We start from the raw sequence: 20,841 nt of genomic DNA on the forward strand, positions 1-20,841 counted from the left end.
TCACTGGACTGAAATTCCATTTGGGGGGATAATAATTAGTAGTTGTCTTTTTTTTTTTTAATATATATAATATCCTATAGTACAATTTAAACTTGGGTTATTGGTATGTATTTTATCATCTTTTTTACATTTTTGTGTTGTACAATTTAAACTTAGATTATTGAAATGTATTTTATATGTTTTTACATTTTTATGTAGTACAATTTAAACTTAGATTGTTGGTGTATATTTTATCATCTTTTTACATTTTTATTTTGTGCTTCATGTTGATGGAAATTATTTAGATTTAATTAATATTATTATTATTATTGTTTAGTAAGTATATGAAATAGATGATTTAATAAGTATGAAATAAACTCACATCCAGAAAAGAAAAAAAAAAAAGTTTGAAATAAATTCTCTTATATATACATTGTCCTTTTTGGTCATTTATTCCTCAAAAAGTCACTTTTAACAGTTTTTACCAAACACTCAGCCTTTTCATTATGCACTTTTTAACAGCTTTTACCAAACACTCAGCTTTTTGAAACTCCACTTTTTCATTATGCACTTTTACAAAACTCCACTTTTTCATTATGCACTTTTTCAAAAAGCTGAACCAAACTCACCCTAAGTTAAATTTCCAGGCCAACTTGAATCATCTCGATTGGACATCTGAGCCAAAAGTTATGCTAAAAATAATAACTAATGTGCAGGTTGGAATCCTAATCCGAATTAGACTTGGATTTGGTGCAAATTTCCTTTGATTCCTTACTCCAATTGGATTTAAATTTAATTGGGTTGGCCTTCTTTAACTTCATCATGACAAAATTAAATTCCATTAGCTTTCTTTTTTGCAAAAATCCACTTATTTAATTCCATTCTCCTACAAAAGAAAAATTCACGCAATAAAATTCAATTAAGCACAAAATTGATTATTCAGTATTATTCCAAAACCAAATATAAAATGCATGAATTAACTCAAAATATGTATGATAATGCTTTCTAATAATGATATAAATATGAAAAATTAAGCTATTATCAATACACATCAAACACACCTGATGGCTAAACTATGTGTAGTTTAGTCATGAATGGTTAAACACACACACACACACACACATCTCAAGATTGCCCCAATTAGACACAAAATCATCAAAGGACTCCCCAGTGAGCAGTAAAGGAAGCAGAAGACTCTTCCCCCAATGAAGCATGTACATCCCAAAACCATTTCCAGCAGATCACACAAAATTAAGAACATTATCTCCAGTAACGAAGCAGAAGATTCTTCCCTAATGGATCAAGCATATCAAGAACACTATCTTCAGTAAGGAAGTAGAAGAATTTTCCTCAATGGTTTAAGTATCAAGCATCATCCCCATGGAGGAGGCAGAAGATTCTTCCCCGATGGAACCAAGCACATTTAAACAATCCCTAGTGAGGAAGCAGAAGTTTCTTCCCCAAAGTATCCCCAGTAAATAAGGTACACCTAAAGTATCCCCTGTGAGGAAGCAGAATATTATTCCCCAACGAGTCCAATGCACCTAAAAAAAATCCCCCGTGAAGAAGCAGAAGATTCTTCCTCAAAGTCCTCAGCAAACCATGAAAGAAGTAGAAGATTCTTCCTCAGTGGATCACACATCTACACTACTCCTCAGCGAGTCCATTCCTACTACTCCTCAGTGAGTTTCTCATCCCCTAGTAAGTCATGAAAGAGGCAGAAGATTCCTCCCTATGCACACCTACTCCTCAGCGAGTTTTCACCATCCCTAGTAGATCCAACAATCAAGACTACTTGTGCACATATCCTGCGGGAGTTGAACATGTAGGCACGATAAAAAAAAGGTAGAGGTAGTGATAGAGAAGAGGCCAAGGTCAACTTGAGGCAAGAGCCTCACTAGAAAAGGTAGAGAAATAAGTTAAGAAAACAAGAGGCACAAGTCACCCGGAGAAGTTTGAGGCAAGAGTCTCGGATGGACAACACAGAGACTATAACCTTTTGTTGTTTGTTGGATTAGCTCATAAGAGCACTTTTGTTTGTTTTTCTTTTTTCTTTTTTTGTGACTCTAGGATAGCGAGTCACTCACCATTTGCTTGCAAGTGGCAAAACAGGTTCTGGGACAGTGAACCTGCCGTTGCTTGTTTCTTGAGCAACAAAGGTGGGATTTCGAACATATGAATCCCACGCAGCTCTTCGAAGTTGCACCCCGCCCTATGTAAGCGTGATGTGTGTTGTGGGCATGGGTTTGGCTCAAGCCGTACGACAAAACAAAATATTTTGTCTCTTATTCTTTTGATTTCGTTAACGAAGCTCACAAATCAAAAGAGGGGCATCTGTAGACACCGCATTTTGTACGCCTTACGGCTCGGGCCCCGGTTTCCAAATGATGCTTAAACTCTAAGGCCCAAAGCCAGTTTAGAGCCCAATTAGATATCAAATTGACTTGAAAAGTGTTAAAATGGAAAACATAACTTTTTAAATACGCAAAAATATATTTTTGGAAATAAATGACCCTTAGCCCACGTACATGGACAGCGGCTTGCGTACGTTAGGCAAAGCATGCATACGTGTTCATGGCAGCAAGTACATCATTTATTAATTAAACACTAAACACAACACAACAACACATGTACATGTTCATCAAACAAAACTTAACAACACATATGCATGTGAATGTGAATGTATGACTTACCTTTACTCACCTTGTAGCAACTCAGCACCTATGGCATCATGCATGGGCATGTGAATGAATGATCATGGCATTGAAACAAAGAAAATACAAAATAAACCCTAATTTTGGCATGTGAGACAAAACAAGCAATTAAACATGTGAAACATAGACATTCATAAAGGCATGAGAAAAGAAGCTAAACAAACAAACATGTGAAAGCAGAAATGAATTAACAAAATAAAAATTAGGGTTTCTGGGCAGTGGCCTGTACACACAATAACAAGCTTAAGTGCATATAATCAAGCCTGCGTGCGAAGGCAAGATTATGCATACGCAAGTTCTTGCCCAGAAATTCAGCAAAAAAAAAAAAAAGAAGTTCTTGCCTAGAAAACCCTAAAAGCGCAACCAAGCTTAAAACACTAAATCTAACACCCTGACATACATTTTAAACATATAAAAACGTATAGCTAGACTAGAAAAACATATCAAAACATGTTATAACAAGAAAACAAGACAAACAGAAGAATTAAAAGTATAAAAAGGAACGAAAAGGAAAAAGCAATGTTTGAACTAATACCTCAAAGAAAAACTCTTCAAGCTTGATTTTGATTGTTCCCTTCAGTCAAGTCTATTCAGAAACCAATAAGAAAGTGATTAGCAACATTAAACTAAAAGGATTGGGGCCAGAAAAGGTCTCAATCAAACAAAATTGACTTGAGAGTCTTTTGTGAAAAACACCCTTTTGATTAACTATTTTCTAGTGAATCTTATATTTTTCCTGTGGGATTTCTGTTTATTTTGAAAATATACCATGTAAGGTTTTATATAGTATAAAAAAAAAAGGGTTTGGAACGGCTTCCAGGCGATGTGGGATTCATTCCAAATCTCAGCCATTATTGCAGAAAACTTGTCTTTTTTATGTCTCTGAAACCCTAGTTACGTATGTAGAAGTGTGCCTGCGTACGCAGGCTACTGCCAATGTACGTGGGCTGAGGGTCACTTTAGTCATTTTATTTCTAAAAATAGATTTTTGCTCATTTAAAAGGTTATATTTTCCATTTTAATACTCCTCAAATCAATTTGATATCTGATTGGGCTCTAAATTGGCCTTGGGCCTTAGAGTTTGGGCATCATTGGGGAACAGGGGCCCAAGTTGTAGGGGATACAAAATACGGTGTCTACAAGGGTGCGTACATATACTCAACCATGCGTATGCAGGGTTGTAACCCTGCGCGCGCATGCTCGATGATGCGAGTGCATCCTTTAGCACAGAATCTGGAAAATCACATTTTATTGCATCTAATCAAACAACTTAATACAAAAAAACTAAAGAAACATGTTAGAAACCCTAAGTAATAAACTAAGAACCAAATATAACTAATCTGTAATCGTGTTAAGACATCAAACAAAGATCATAACAATCATTAAACAAAACAAATGTGAATATTCAAACTAACATCACACCAAGAACATGTTAATCTAACATAAGAACAAAATAAAGACATAAGAACAAATAGAACAAATTACATCAACCCAAAATCATATTAATACATATCAAAATGAATTAAAAAAAATCAAGCATATCAAATATAATAATTTGAAAAACTATGTTAAGAAATTCACGTGAATCTTATTAAATAAAGAAAGAATTCTTGGGAAGAATACTCACCTTACTTAGGATCACGAGAACTTAGTCAATTACAAGAGAAAATAAAGAACATAGTAGAACTTAGTTAATCACAACTTAAGAACAAGATTATAATTGAAAAAGTTTTAAAAAACGAATTGAAAAACAAGTTTCTGCCTTAGAATACTACTTGAGAGAGGTTTTGAATACATTAATGTGCAAGTGTGTTGTGTTGGTTTTGAAAAGATGAAATAGGGTTTTAGAAAACATGGAGGAAAAAAATAAACTCTATATAACTAGGGTTTGGTTTGGAAACATAAGATAATTATTTATATGAGTAAACTAGTGTTGCTAAAGCTTTTTAAACGATTTTGGACATTCCTAAGGGTCTAGGGGGGCGGCCCAACCTAAATATTGAAGCTTTGGGCCCCTAAAAATGAAGATATAAAGTTCTAGAGTGGGTGCACGCACATGGTTCCTAACACACACACACACAAAACCCTTAATTTGACTGCATTGCTGGTCCGACTTAAAACAACCATAACTCCCTCATTTTCAATCCAAAATGCACATAATTTATATTCAAATTGAATCCAAGGATATTTGCTTTCCAATGTAACAAACATCACTCAAAAATTCATTGTAGATCAAAATTTATGATATAAAAAAAAATAAAAAAAAAAAGAAAAAAAAAAAGAAAAGAGAAAATGTCATTTTTCCGTATCGTTTTCAAAGTTATTTGAACACTTTTAAGTTATGATTACCTCCAAACTAATGAGTACTCTTCAATTACCCTTGGTTGACATATGTCAAGCTCATTATTAGGGTCGAGGACCAAATGTTATTAATGGCTACAAAATAAAATATCTACACTAGAGGTGTGGTCTCTCACATCATTACTTTGGTTTATTTTGAGTTTTGGAAGTGGCTTGGAGTTTCTCACACTATTTGAATATGTATTTTGCTATACATTCTAATTATTTGATTAATTGCGTAATACAAACTATAGCCTTTATAGATTGTACTGAGTTATTTAAATTTTTTGAATATTAAAACCACACCACTGTATGAACATACAAATAGACTATGTTGATGGATATTTTTGTTAGTGTTTTTTTTTTATTGCTGCATCAAATTTGATTTGTAAAGAATATGGTGTTACCAAAAATTACTATTAATTTTAATATGATATACAATTCAATATGTTTTGGGCAGATTTTTTTAATTCTCTTTTTTTTTTTTTTTTTTTGACAGATCTGTATTGGTTTATGTGGATTAGTGGTTTTCTATTTAATTTCTACTGCTCTCTTTTCATCACTTTAGTTTAATTTGGTTTAATAGATATTTTTGTTAGTGTTTTTTGGTTGCCACATCAAATTTGATTTTTAACCGATAGTGTTACAAAAAATTACCATCAATTTTAATATGTTATACAATTCAATTATGTTTTGGGCTGATTTTTTTCTTTCTTTATTTTGGTAGATCTGTATTAGTTTATGTGGTTTGGTGGTTTTCTGTTTTAATTCCTGATACTCTCTTTTCATCACTTTAGTTTAATTTGGTTTAATCAATTTATTTAACACTCTTAAAAAGATTATTTTTTTATACTAAAAAACTATCCAAAAATATTTTCGCCTTTTTTTTATATACAATATATTTTCTCATAATAACTACCCAACAACATATTTATAGGGATAGTAGAAACTTTCAACTATTCACTTTTTTTTTCCTCTACAAAAAAACTATCTATAATTCATAAATTCATTGGTAGGCATAGCTTGTAAGTTATTGTAATAATGATCACGTATGATTAGAGGAGACACAAGCATTTCCTAGTGATGTTTTTTTTTTATAAGTAAGAATTTTATATAAACAAACGGTTAATCTGTGCAAGAAAAACATAGAGCAAACCCAGAGAAAACAAGAAGAAAAACAAAGAGAAAACAAGAAAGAACCAAACAACAAAAAAATTACAAAAGAGAAAGAGAACTAAGAAAAGAAGGGAGAGAGTCACTAGTCGTGAGTCTCCAAGCCCGAGACCAATCAAAAAGAGTCCCACTAAAAGAAGCAAGAATCTGATCAACGGAACTATCCAAATCCTCAAAAATCCGCCAATTCCGTTCCTTCCAAATACACCATAGGATGCACAATGGAACTAAGTTCCAAATCTAAGATGAATGCTTCCCCAACCAATTCCACAAACCAAAAAGAAAATCTGGGATCGATCTAGGGATAACCCAAGACAAACCAAAAGACTTTAAGGCAAAGCACCACAACTGATAAGCCATCTCCCAATGAAGAAGTAAATGGTCTACCGTCTCTCCACAATGATGGCACATAATGCACCAGTCGACAAGAACCAATCTCCTTAATCCCAAGTTATCACCCGTAAGGATCTTATTCCAAGCTTCACACCAAATAAAAAAAGAAACCCGTCTAGGAGCCTTTACTCTCCAAATACCTTTCCAAGGAAAGACAATTGAAGGGGGATCCCACAATTTGTTATAATACGACCGGGTGTCAAACTCCCATTGGGTTTCAACTTCCATCTCATCCGATCTCCAACATCCAGAGGAGGGGTATTAGCTCCCAACATACGAAGAAAATGCAGCCCTTCATCCATCTCCCACTCATTAAGATCTCGAATGAGACGAACATCCCAAATTCTCCTATCCTCCGCCCCCTGCCTCAACAGAGAAGCTTCTACAGATGCCTCCTTATCAAGGGCAATACCATACAACCTTGGAAAAGCCAATTGGAAGGGTTGATCCCTATACCACCCATCCTGCCAAAATCTCACTCTATTCCCCAACCCGACAACAAACTGACAATTTTTGCTAAAATCCTCCCAACCCATACGAATACCTCTCCACAAACCATACCTATGAGCACCCCTACCTAGCTTTGAGGTCCATCCCCCCCAATCTTCCCCATATTTTGAAACTATCACCCTCCTCCATAACCGATCCTCTTCCTTCCCAAACCGCCGCAGCCATTTCCCCAATAGGGCCTTATTGAAAGTAGTAATTTTTCTTATCCCCAAGCCACCGTTTGCAATAGGAGCGCAAACTTTATCCCATCCTACCAGATGATATTTTCTGTCACCCCATAGAAAATCCCTATGCAACTTTTCAATTTTATTAGCCACATAAGTAGGAATAGTGAAAAGAGACAGAAAATAGGTAGGAAGACTAGATAATGTACTCTTGAGTAACATCAATCGACCCCCCTTTAGACAAATACAACTTCTTCCACCTGGCTAATTTCCGCTCAATTTTTTCCAGAATGGGATTCCAAATTGAAGGGGAATTATGCGACGCCCCCAACGGCATGCCAAGATAAGACATAGGCAAGGTCCCAACTCTACATCCCAAAATATCCGCTAGGGCTTGCACATCATCAACCTCCCCTATTGGAACCATTTCACTCTTGTGTACATTGACCTTCAAACCAGTAACCGCCTGAAAGCTAAGTAACAACAACCGAATATGGAGAATTTGCTCCACATCTGCATCACAAAAAATGATAGTATCATCTGCAAACAATAGATGAGAAACACTTTCCCCACCACCCCTCCTACTCTCAACTTTAAAACCGCGAATCAAGCCAGCTCCCTCCACTCTTCTCAACATCCTACTAAGCACCTCTATCACAATCAAAAACAGCATAGGATGTTGTATAAACGAAATTCTATTTTTTTTTTTTTTTTTATCAATAAAATTTCTAATTGATTTATAAAAAATAAAAAATAATTCTAACATATCTTTGCCTTTTTGAAATTGATATGAGTTGGTTAATTTCATATTAATGGTGATTACTATGTATTTGAATGTACCAATCAATTTTTTGAGTAATAAATTAAAGTAATTTTGTGATGCAAAATTTTCAACTTAAGAGATATAAAATTTTGAAAAATAAATTTGAAACTTAATATATTTTTTTGAGAAAAAAACTTAAAAATTTTAGTCGTACTAACAAAAATTTCCACAATACTTAAAACAATATTACTAGAAATCTCTTACCAAAGGGGCCCCAAATCATATAGTCAAATACAACTAAGGATCTAAATTAAAACTTGTTCTTGTTCTTGTGATATTGGTTGATTGTGCTTCATGTAGACCAATGAAATCCATAAAGTTATCTCCATCTGGTCTTGAGCAATCAGTGTCAGTAACCATTCTTGAAGGTGTAGGTTAAGTTGTATCACCTTCGCCACAAACTCTTCCAAATTGCAGTTGTCATCAGCTACATTAACTCCCTTACTACTTCCCTTAATTTTATTTTCCCATTCTGCTATATGTATGACTTAATAAAAGATGAGGAATTTTCATGTATTTTTCTCCCTTTTGAGGTAGCACCTCTGGGTATTTCTTTGTGATGCACCACTAGCTTCTAATCAGCAAGTAATGTGAATTTTGGGCATGTCTCTCTTATTCTTTACATTTATTGAACCTGGGGCTGATTGGACCAATTTCTGCTTTACTTAGCCTTTCCAAAACTTGACCCCGACAACCATCACTATGGGACTACTTCGTTTCTGTTTCCTTGTCCCTAAAAGAATCATGTACAATTTTTTCTTAAAGTGCCAGTTCTGCTATGTGGTGTTCATTTATCAAAAAGATAAAATTATATACATAATTTACATCCTGAGATAGAGTGTAGCATGTCAACCTAAAGATCAGTAACAGATAATCTAACAGAAAAGAAATAACACTTGTGGGGAAGATCCTCTGGCAAGAAGTGAACTTTTTCTTTAGAACTTAGACATAGTAAATCATACCAACTTCCAGCAAAGAAGTAGGGGACACCTTCATGAGAATATTAGGCTCGGTACCATTCTTGCTTAAAAAAGCATATACTACATCAATGGCAAACTTCTTAAAAATGGAAGATGGTTTCTTTGACTTTGCATAGGAATGCCCCAAAACATAAGTGACGCCAGATTCTTTGGCTTTTAAAATCTGCAGAGACTCATCTTTAAGAAGAAAACTTTCCACACGACCAATATCAGATGTCATCACTTGAATATCACATGAACACCTCACTCTGTCCTCTTCAGGATATGAAATTGAGATGGTATGCACTGAAGAATCGAAGGCTTCAATATCTGAGTTTCCAAACTCTCCACAAAAATCAGTTGCTTTTGATGCAGTTTCGTCCTCAGTTTCTACAAATTGTACAAGTCCAGACACCAATCTGTTTTCGAAATTGTAATTTTCTTGTTGCAGATCCTTGTAACCATACCTCAGAATGCATCTGAACATGCCACACTCCTTTGGGCCTACCCTACTAATGAGAATTCGTTCCTTTTCACAAACATAGGGAACTTGAACAGATTTTATGCAAACAAAAACAAGCACTTGATGGAATGCAGGTAAATTAGTCACAAAATGTCCAAAAACAGCTGGTACCCCTGTTACCAGATTAGTGTATACAAGTCCAATTCCAGGGACCCGGACCATTCCTAAGCTTGGCCCTAAAGACACTATCCTATTCATTGAAACCTTGTTCTCCACATCAAACTGGTGTTTCTTCATTGTTCCATAATTCCATATGTACATTACAGCCATAAAGATAGAAGACACTGTAAGCGCAATCCATGCACCCTCAGGTACCTTGAAAATACATGCAGAGATGTAAAGCAGTTCCATTGATCCAAACACCAACAGAAATGCAACAGCAGTAACTGTCTTTTGCTTCCACACTATTATCATCACCATTGCCATCAAGCAAGTTGTCACAAACATAACAGTAGTCACTGCTAGCCCTGTATAGTCAGGAAAACAACCACATTCATTCATGTACACAAAAGGCCTAAAGAGCATCAGCAACTTGCAAGTATACTCAGTGGTTTAGGTTTATACCATATGCATGACCCATCATGCCTGTGTCCCTCAATCCGATTGTCACAGCTAAAGAAAGGCACATTAGCATCCAATTGACCTCAGGTATGTATATTTGCCCATATATTTTACTGGAAGTATGGATGATTCTAACATGGGGAAAGCAATTCAATGCACAGCACTGGCTTATAATGGAGAAAGTAGCTGATATTACAGCCTGACTCCCTATCACAGCCGCAAAAGTAGCTACTATGAACACTGGCCAAAAGACAGTTTCTGCATAGAAGATAATGGTATTTACACAAGAGATGGGGAAAGAATCACATTAAACTAATTGGCACATTAAGATGTTCTTGCCTGGTATGGCTTTATAGAAGCTTCTCTCAATATCTTCATGGTGCTTAGAAAGGAATGCAGCCTCACCCATATACGTAAGAAGCAAAGAGGGATATACTAGAAATGTGAAGGCTATCTGGGATTAGAAAACCAAGTGTTAAGACAATGAATTTCACAATAACTTAATAGGCAAAGGTGTTCATGTCCCATACAATAACTAGAGTCTGGGTTTACCCTAATTGAGAGTGAAGAGAAATGGCCCAAATTAGCAAACATTGTCTCCACACCTGAGATGATATTCCAAGTAAAAGTTTAAAAATAGTTCCAGTAGTTCTTTTTGCTACAAATACATGGCAATAGCCATATTCGAAGTGTGAAAGAGTTACCTGTGATGGCAAGAACCACTCCTCCTAATGATACCCATCCTTCAACGCCTGTGCTTTTAAGGAACTTTAACATGTAAATTGGAGAAAGTGCATGAAATATATGAGAATTCCACCGAAATATGTTGTATACCCCAATGCCAGTAAGACAAAGAAGCCATGCTGTGACAATTGGAGCAAACATGAAAGCAACTTTGTGTGTTCCATAGTGCTGAAGGGAGAAAAGCCCCACTAAAATGACACACGAGATAATAACAATGTGATCTGAAAGAAAAGAAATTCAAATAGAATTGATAGACAGTGGAAGTTTTTTAAGGGAACAGGAAGATAGCAATGTATTGAGCTGGACTCACTCTCATGGAGTTCTGTGATCTTCAGTTTGATGCCTGAAACTGCTGAAAGAACTGAAAGGGGAAACACACACAAATCTCTATAAGAGCATTTATGGAAAGTAAAGCAGAAATGAAACTGAAAGACCTGCACGTATTCGACTCTCATATAAAATGTACATTTCAAGATGTAGGTACAAAATATCACACAATGAAATATAGTAGCAAGATCTATCACGGTTATATGACATGTTTTAGAAAGAAGTATGTGCTTCAGAGCTGGATTTATTAAGAGCGTACATGCACATTTTATTTAATGAAATGAAGATAATGAAGATATCTTGCAGTCTTAAAACAAAGCAACAATAAAATTGGTACACGAAAAGCTAATAAATTCATTACTCAAAATCTGGAACATATTTACAATATGCAACTAAGAATAATCCACATATTAAAGAATTGATATGAATATGGATAAAAAAAAAATTTTTGAAGAATTGATATGAATAATGCTGGGTAGTCAGAAAATTCAAATGATGGAGCAAATAACAGTAATGCAGTAAAAAGCACTAGAGGCTGAGCAGCTACACTAAATCCAGCTACCTGATATTGCAGGAGTGAGTACTCCATCAGCAATAGCCATGCAGGTTCCAAGTAGTACAAAAATCAACAGCCCTTTGCAAAACCTTGGGTGCTTCTCAAAGAATGACTTCAGAGCAGAACTCTGCCAGGTGTCTGCAGATCTGTCTGTTACATACTCAGACAACTTCTCATCTGCAGCTTGTTGATTGGGTAGAATGCTTAGTCCTGCATGTCGGCAGAGAAGAGAGTACAATGCAAATGTACCACCTGCATCATTAGTTAAAAGTTGACAAAGATAAACTTTCTTTTTTTGCCTAAAAATTGCTATCGTGTTTCAAACAATAATATCTAACTGATTACAGCTTTCCTTATTGAGGTTTAAATCTACCATACAGGAGAAAATTCTCAGCCACAATTTTTTGGTAAAGCATCAAAAGCACATAGTGCTTCTGTTCAGTGTTGAGAAGGCTGTCATATAAATAAGCAGCAGTTAGCTTGCTATATATCAATTTTAACAGCATGCTACGTACCACCCCAAATTTATAAGAGAAAAAAGATTAAAGAAAAATTAGAACATTAAAGTAAATCACTCATTTTCAGGGCTTGGCAAAGCAATATGCAAGTTCTCCATACATGCAGTGGTCACCAGAATCAGGTCCAGAAGTGAACCTTCCCAGATAATGGTGTTATAACATCTTTTATATCCTTCAGTCCTTGACAATTGTTGGTATGTGAGGTAAAGTTGAGGGAGTAGGAGTAAATTTTTGAGTCATGAATTCAATCGTAATATCAAATTTAAGTAATTGGTTATTGAACGAATGACAAAGTTATACCTTCACCATTGTCATCAGCCAACATCACTATGAATACATATTTGAAGAGAGCAATAAGTGTAATTGTCCAGAAGATAAAGGAAAGCACCCCATAAATCTCTTCATCATTCTCATGCAGGCTTAATTTCCCAGAGAATGTGGTCTTGTAAACATAGAGAGGGGAGATACAGAGATCGCCATATACCACTCCAAGACTTTGATAAGCCAATGCAAGCACTGTTGTAGAGGACACCCTTCTCAAGTTCTGGTTCAAGACATTCAATTCATTAAAATATAAGCGATAAACTTAGTTAGAAGAAAGAAAATGATTAGGCAAAGGCAATAGTGTTCACATCAAGTTTTCTTCTTTATGGATCAGCATCATCAGATATTAACTGAAACAGCCAACAACGCCCTAAAATCCTGAACTAAGTTCAGTAAATGCTGCAGAATACAGTATTCCTCCTTCTACATTCACCAGTTCATACTATATAACTCAGCAATTAAACTCTTGTTAGAACCACATTTAAAATAGGACTCAATTTTAATATGATAATCCCATTCTTCTATTAGTTTTCCACCCACATTATCCATAAACATGATCATTTCAAACAACCCCATTAATTCTAGCACAGAATCATTTGACCCAGAAACTCTTTCCAAGCGTTCAAAGTTTCCAGAAATAACCACCCATCACAAGGTCCGTTAAATGCCGACCTCATAAGAAAAATAATAAATAAACCCAAGATAGTAACTATATAGTTTTTCAACCCCAAAAAAGAAAATATCCCAGAGGAAAAAAAAATTGACACTGACATTGAAATATCATTACTGCTTTAATAGCTCAGTGGGCACGAAAAGATGCATACCTGTTGAGATGTTCCCTGTTCTACAAATTCTTCAGAGGGGTTCATAGCTTTTAGAGAGATAAAGAGAGAATAATAATGGCAAAGAAGAAAGATGAGAATGAGAATATAAACAGTGATGAGAGAGAGAAGAAGTAGAGAATGTAGGAAGTGAGGAGCAGTGAGTAGTCAAGAGGCAAGTGATGCGTGTGCGCGAGTCTGTGACCAAGAGGTTGCTAATCTTTGAATGAGTCAATGCCTTTTTAATCTTGGAAATTGTAGTACTTTTTTAGCAGTTGTATATGACTTTTTTTTAAAATAATTATGTAAATCTTGTCCCATACATATATGGCTGTGTATATTTCTTGTAAAATTGTATTTTTAAAACATGATTTCAGTTAAAATTACAAAATTATTATTATTTTTTTTTTCTGAGTGTGAAATCATGTTTTGATTTCACCATTTTAATTGAATATATATTTTTACTGTGTGTAATAACTACTGTCTTTTTATTATTTGAAAATTTTATTAGTACTGCAGATTAAGACCAAAATCTACCTATATGAGCGGCAGGAGCTTTCTCCCCCATTTCGTTTGTTGTGTTTTATTTATTTATTTATTAATAGCCCTTACAAAAATGATTGAAAAACAATCGCATCATAAAGTTAAAAGCCTTCTTTTTTTTGAGGGAAAAGTTAAAAGCCTTCTATAAAGTGATAATAAGACTTTTATAAAATAAATTAAAAAAAATGATAATAAGAGGAATCCTCCTAAAACGAGAACACAAGTCAATAATCAATTTGAACAAAATGAGAACATACTTAAAAAAAATGATATCATTAGCACCCATATCCATAAAATGTAAATGACTCATTAATCATTAACCATTGTACATATCCACCTGTTTCATATGCTTCTTTAATTTTTCATACCATCTCTTGGGCATTATCATCTAGCTAACATCTCTACAAGTATGAAGTAGTTCTTATGAGGTGGGGGTGGGGTAAGGGTTGGATTTTAAGTTTCTCGGAGGGAGTTTCACAACATGTGTACTTAGATTATACTAGAATAAAATTTCTATCTTGTGTTTAAAAAAAAAAAAAAAAAAAAAAATCTAGCTAACATGGGTGAATCAACTACCGAAAGTTATCAATTTTTATAAAAACTTACAAATTAAAGTGTTAATGAATTTGATTGGTGCTATATCAACAACATAATAAATAAGATTTGTAATTACTTTTTGTTTGCATTCTAAAAGTTAATACATTAGTTTGTAAGCTTCAAACAGCAAAATTTGTAATAACATCACTCGTTAAACTTTAAGTTTCTAGCAACCTCAACTCCTACAAGAGCTTGGAAGAGCTTATATTTATATTAATTATACAAGTAAAATCACTTGATGTTGGTGTATAATCTTACTTATGATGAGTACTTTTCATTTCAATGACAAATGGCCGTCTCAATTTCATTTATTTTAATGTATCAGTAATTTCTTGCTTAATGCTATATGATAGAAGTAGAAAATGAAAAGGATGTGAAATGAAGTGTGCAACAGTTTACTATTCTCTAATGTAGGAGAGATCATGCTGAAACCATGACTTGTGATCTATATCAAAAACTTTGGCATGTAACAGAACCGGTTCAAATTATTTTGGGCATTTTTCATCTAAAATTTTAGCAATTTGGTGGAAACATTAGAATGGTTAAATTTTCTTTTCTTATTCTGGAGTTTGGAGAAAGAGCCAACTTCCCTGGAAGGAAAAGAAAACAATTATCTTTTTGAGTTCTTAGCTCTATGTTCCATAATGGCAACGGGTCGGGTTCGGGCCGGATTTCTTTATACCCGGACCCGACCCGCGGATTTGAATATGTTACCCGAACCCGACCCGGTTAATAAACGGATTTTTTTCTCAAGCTCCAAACCCGGCGCGTTGGGCCCCACGGGCCCCGACCACTTTAGGGCCCAATCCTAAGTCCTAATGGCCTAAACCGTGGCCCAATTTTTTTTTTTTTTTAAATTTCCGTAATCAATTTAATAAATCTCAGATTCTACACTAATTTAATTTATAATAATTATTTTAGATTTCTACAATAATTTTAGATTTCAAATTTCACATAAATCTACAATAATTTACTTTTAGATTTCTCATTTTCCCTTTCAAAACACAACCCCAAATACAGAAATCACAAGAAATAATACATAAAAATCACAAACCCATACATAAATCCTATATACATAACCCAAATACATAAAAAAAAAAAAAAAATTCTTCCTTACAACAAGATTTGCCACAAGTTCAAATATATACAGAATAAATCCCCCAAATCCAAATCCGGGACCATTACATCAAGTTCAAAAATCTACAAAATAAATCCCACAAATGAATATACACAATAATACCCCTTTCAGGCACCAAGTAATGAACCCAAAAAAAAAAAAAGAGATCTTGGTGGTGGCAGATCTTGGCGGAGATGGTAGATCTTGGCTAAGCTACACTTGGAGAAGACAGATCGGAGCTCAGAGAAGACAAAGAAAGAGAGAAACAAACCTGTGACGATCTTGAGACCGGCGGTGACAGAGCTTGAGACTGACGGTGACAGAGCTTGAGGCCGGCGGTGAGATCGTGTGATGGTGGCGGTGACAGAGGTTAGAGCTTGTGGTTGAGTCCGTGAGTGAGAGGGAGAAGAGAGTGAGACGGCTGAGTGTGGAATATGAGAGGAAGTAGGGTTTTTTTAGTTTATATATATATATATATATATAAGGGGTTTTTTGGTAATTTCATACTTAAACGGGTCGGGTCCGGGTCGGGTATGACAAAAACCCTGATCCGACCCGGACCCGTTTCAGGTTTTTTATAAAAGACCCATATCCGACCCTATTATTTATCGGACCGGGTAAAATCCGACCCATTAGGATCGGACCGGACCGGGTATCCGCGGGTCGGACTTTTATTGCCATCCCTAGTTCCATTCAGTTTAGGAACTCTAGTTAAATTTGACTGACCAAGCTGTATGCAAACAAATGCGAAATGGCTGCAAGCTTCTTCTGCGCCAGGCATCCTAACTCCTAAGTCCTAACCTACTCCTCAATCATACCTACTGACCTGTCATGTAAATCATGTGTGCAAGTAATATTAGTAGATATATTATAGAGTGGTGTTTATTATACGCACATTTACACATCCAAAAAAGAAAAAGAAAAAAATTGAAATTATGACCTAAAGTCAGAATTTTCAAGTTAAAATGTGTGTGCAATAGTATGTGTAATAACTTTTATCCTGTTTGTCATGAATAACCCACTTGAAAATTATACCAAACTATAGATGCCAAAAGATTGAACGTGGCAATATCACACTCATACACAAGTTCACATACAAAGTAGATGAAGTTTGGTGTTCTTAACTCAAATCTCTACTACTTTTGTGGACATTCTTGATTAATTTATGTTTATTTTGAATGATTTTGGAAAATAATTTTTTTAAAGTAAACTAAAAAATACAAATATAATATCGAATTCATTTTTGCAGTGAAGAGCCAGGGATTAAGAAGAAAATTAAAGGGAACAAAAATAAAGGATTAGTTATTAAAATAAGAGGGTGTTACAAGTTACAACAGTCCTGCTCAGCTCTTGGTGAAAGAAATAAAATTATTAGGTTTTGTGTGTGTGTGTGTGAGTAAGAGAAAATTATTTGTTAACTAAACGTAAGGACCACCAGATAGATCTGTCGTCTCTCCTAAAGTTGCAGCGAAGTGTCCTTGCATATAATAATATAACCCTTTCTAAATTGCTTGAAACTATTTTTAGCTGATTGTTTTTGTGTATTATTATTATTAATTAATGTTGTTATTATTTAGTTAGTATTATTTTGAGGTGAGCTGAGCTAAATTTTCACTTCATGTATCAACTTATTTTAGTTAGTATTATTTAGTTAGTATTATTTTGTGTTTGGACATTTGTTACAAGGAATAACACAGATAATATTAACCTCCTCTCCATTTCACTAAAATTTGAGAGAACATAGTCCATTTCACGTTTAAAGTTTTATTTCCTGTTAGTGATATGTCATTTAAAATTAAAATTTTAGATCCAATTTTAAATTTATAATATTTAATCCGAATTATATGGAATAGAATTTGTGTCTGAGTTAGGACTTTAGTTTAGGGGGAAAAAAATTAAAAGATAAAATTGAAAGTGAAATTAAACTTAAAAATATTCATCTGTATTTGTGGGGCCCGGCCCAGAAATAATGGGCTATTCCAAACTCAGGCCCGTCCGAGAAGCGTCCTATCCGAAGAGAAACCACGTATGAAGCATTACTCAAACCCATAAACGCCAGGGAAACATGTCCGAGGAGTAACTCCTCCTCGGACATCACGAAGCCCAGACGAGGAACTCTTCCCAGCCACTTCAGTTCATCCTCCCAACATATAAAATGAATAAAATCTAAAATATCCCATGGAGAGCTACCACCACATTAATTGCGCCCCAACCACCCACTTGGCCGCATTAATGAGGAAATGACCCCTGAACAGTACCGCCTTGACCTCTGCAACTCACATGGGGAGAGATGAAGGCGTCTGATGGGACAGCCACTCAAGTAGGTGCTTAGATAGTCAACAAGTGTAGGGTTGAGATAAGAGAAGGGAACTATATAATGTAGTGGAGTCCCTTAGAGAGGGGGACAAAAATTTCTGTATGAGGAACTAAAGAAACAAACTTATACGTGAGAGATCCATTCTGGTGTTTTGATTTTTTTTTTGTAACAATGCTTTCCATGTATCAGACCGAACATACTCACTGAGACCAAGTTCTTTGACCCATCCTCTACAAATATTTATTGTGGGTTGCGCTTTGGGCCAGGGCCTGATCAAATGAATTTGGGCCAGGAAAATCGTGCAACTACAATTGGCGCCGTCTGTGGGAAGAACTAGAGCATCAGTTAGCACAACGGTTAAGCATGGCAGAACTAGGTCCACACCAGGAGAATCCTCACGAGGCTGACTCCCAACAGACACAACCCGCCGAGTCCCAGAGGCAAAATGACCCCGTCAATCCAGGCCACAGGGGAAATCGCGAGGGAAGTGTGCATATTATCCGGACAAGCCAGAGTCACACTCAGACAGGTAGTCACGTGTCCCAGAAGCGAAATAGTCACCAGGCCATGCAACGAGAGATAGATGATCTGAAAAGGAAGCTACGACGAGCACAGCGAAGGCGATCTCCTTCAGACTCAGACAAGTCCTCTAATGCGGAGGATGTGAGTTACCGACGGAGGTCAAGGACCCCCCCAAGTGAAACCTTTACCTACGAAAAGGAACCACGCCCTGTGCGGAAGTATGAGAGCGCATCTAGTAAGGGTTCGGGAAACGACGCCATGAAGAAGGCGTTGGATCAGGTTTCAAGGTCCCCCTTCACGTATAGAATTGAAGGGGCTGAGCTACCTCGACGGTTCAACCAACCAGCATTCGCCATTTATAGCGGTCGATCAAACCCGGTAGAGCATGTGAGTCAATTTAACCAAAAGATGGCGATCTACTCGCAAAATGAGGCCCTTATGTGCAAAATCTTCCCGTCCAGCTTGGGATCAATGGCGATGAGGTGGTTCAACGGCCTGAAGACAAATTCCATAAGCTCTTACAAGCAGCTCACTCGAGATTTCTGCTCTCGCTTTATCACCAACACCAGAGTCCCCAGGCCCCTCGGTTCGCTATTGTCCTTGTCCATGCACGAGGGAGAGACTCTGAAAGCATACTCCGATAGATACTGGGAAGTATATAATGACCTGGATGATAACCACGATGCTGTCGCTATCAGCACATTCAAAAGCGGCCTCCCCACCGACCATGGCTTAAGGAAGTCCCTCACTGGTAAACCAGTTGCCAACGTTGATCAGTTGAGGGATAGGATAGACAAGTACAAAAGAGTGGAGGAAGATCAGCTGCAAGGGAGGGGGAAGGAGAAGGTTATCCACCCCAAAGCAAATGATTTCAGGTCGGAACGGCACAATCATGGTCAGCCGAGGAGAGATTCTGCGCGACAGGCTGGGCAGAGTAACTTGCAAACAGTGAATGCCATATTCAGAGAGCCCGTACAACAGGTACTGGAGAAAGTAAGAGATGAACCCTATTTCAGGTGGCCGGGAAAGATGGCTGGAGAACCTTCCAAACGTAACCAAAACCTGTACTGCCACTATCATCAAGACCATGGGCACACTACTGAGGACTGCAGGAATCTGTGGAATCATCTGGATCAGTTGGTCCGAGAGGGAAAGTTACGTCACCTGCTGCACCCGTCGAGTGGCTACACCGGCCAAGCAGCACAAGAGCCGCGAAAGGACGTAACCTTAAGACCACCCACCGGGACAATACATGTCATCTTCGCTGCACCAGGAAGAACGGGACCACCCATCCCCAGGGTGTTAGCTGTTGATCGGCTCCCCTCCGGGAGCAGGCAGAGGGAACACAAAAGGTCAAAAAAGGGAAGCTCTTTGATACTGGGGTTCTCGGATGAGGATAAGAGAGGAACTATTCAACCCCACGATGATGCCTTGGTGGTCACTCTGAGGATTGGGGGCTTTGACGTGAAAAGGGTGTTGGTGGATTCGGGAAGTGCAGTAGAGATAATGTACCCTGATCTATACAAGGGGCTGAACCTGAAGCCAGAAGATTTGGCAGTTTATGACTCCCCCCTTCTTAGCTTCGAGGGGAGAATGGTTACGCCAAAAGGGCAAATCCGACTACCCATACAGACTGGGGCGGAGGTGGTGGAAGTGAATTTTATCGTCGTCGACGTTTACTCACCCTACACCGCGATAGTCGCCAGGCCATGGATCCACGCCCTGGAAGCAGTAACCTCCACACTCCATCAGAAGGTGAAATACCCATCCAAAGGACAAGTGGAAGAGATCCGAGGAGATCAGGCCGTGTCCAGGCAGTGTATGGTGGCCGCCGTCTTACATCGGCCCCATGCCGAGTCCTCGGCCCCTGAAAGTCTATAGCAATCAGCCGCCTCGGCAGAGCAGGACGACGGACTGGCTGAGGAGATAGGGTGTGAAAGTTTAGATAAAATCGCTGTCAACGACGACCCGGAGAAGTTCTTTCTGGTCGGCTCGGAGTTGCCCTCTCAGGAAAAGGAGGAACTGGTCGGATTTCTTAGAGAAAATGTCGACGTGTTCGCATGGGAAGCCTACGACACCCCGGGCGTCGATCCCAGCCTTATTTGTCACCACCTGAACGTCAACCCCTCTTCCACTCCGAAGAAGCAGCCACCCCGACGCCCTTCAAAGGAACATGCTAGTGCCGTAAAAGACGAAGTGGCAAAGCTAAAAAGAGCGGGGGCTATCAAAGAGGTCTTTTACCCAGAGTGGCTGGCAAACACGGTGGTGGTAAAGAAGAAGACAGGGAAATGGAGGGTCTGCGTAGACTTCACGGAC

General features: G+C 37.1%; 2 protein-coding genes across 3 annotated transcripts; both read right to left on the reverse strand.

The window, feature by feature from the left end:
* Window positions 1-6,724: 6,724 nt before the first annotated feature.
* On the reverse strand, window positions 6,725-7,946 carry LOC115950448. The gene is made up of 2 exons (XM_031067642.1): window positions 7,483-7,946; window positions 6,725-7,397 (listed from the first exon to the last, which is right to left on the reverse strand). Exons 1-2 carry the CDS (start codon window positions 7,944-7,946, stop codon window positions 6,725-6,727), a joined length of 1,137 nt encoding a protein of 378 aa, XP_030923502.1.
* A 940-nt stretch (window positions 7,947-8,886) lies between these two features.
* Window positions 8,887-13,632, reverse strand: LOC115995182 (potassium transporter 1). Of its 2 annotated transcripts, none has more exons than XM_031119642.1 (9): window positions 13,433-13,632; window positions 12,585-12,828; window positions 11,773-11,976; window positions 11,194-11,244; window positions 10,844-11,104; window positions 10,692-10,744; window positions 10,479-10,593; window positions 10,143-10,397; window positions 8,887-10,045 (listed from the first exon to the last, which is right to left on the reverse strand). In XM_031119642.1, the coding sequence occupies exons 1-9, from the start codon at window positions 13,475-13,477 to the stop codon at window positions 9,039-9,041; spliced, it is 2,235 nt and encodes a 744-aa protein (XP_030975502.1). In that variant the 5' UTR covers window positions 13,478-13,632; the 3' UTR covers window positions 8,887-9,038. The 2 variants fall into 2 exon arrangements, with proteins under 2 accessions (XP_030975502.1, XP_030975501.1); XM_031119641.1 differs by having other exon boundaries at window positions 11,773-12,018.
* Between the last annotated feature and the right edge of the window lie 7,209 nt (window positions 13,633-20,841).

This window comes from Quercus lobata, chromosome 6 (assembly GCF_001633185.2).
Source record: "Quercus lobata isolate SW786 chromosome 6, ValleyOak3.0 Primary Assembly, whole genome shotgun sequence".
NCBI lineage: Eukaryota > Viridiplantae > Streptophyta > Magnoliopsida > Fagales > Fagaceae > Quercus > Quercus lobata.

Coding starts and splice junctions, on each gene's coding strand:
- LOC115950448 (XM_031067642.1), bottom strand. CDS start 7,946: ATGCTGTTTTTGATTGTGATAGAGGTGCTTAGTAGGATGTTGAGAAGA. Junction 7,398..7,482: donor TCGATTGATGTTACTCAAGA/GTACATTATCTA, acceptor AAAGTTGCATAG/GGATTTTCTATGGGGTGACA.
- LOC115995182 (XM_031119641.1), bottom strand. CDS start 13,477: ATGAACCCCTCTGAAGAATTTGTAGAACAGGGAACATCTCAACAG. Junction 10,745..10,843: donor AGTGGTTCTTGCCATCACAG/GTAACTCTTTCA, acceptor ATATCATCTCAG/GTGTGGAGACAATGTTTGCT. Junction 10,594..10,691: donor TCTCTTCACTCTCAATTAGG/GTAAACCCAGAC, acceptor TTCTAATCCCAG/ATAGCCTTCACATTTCTAGT.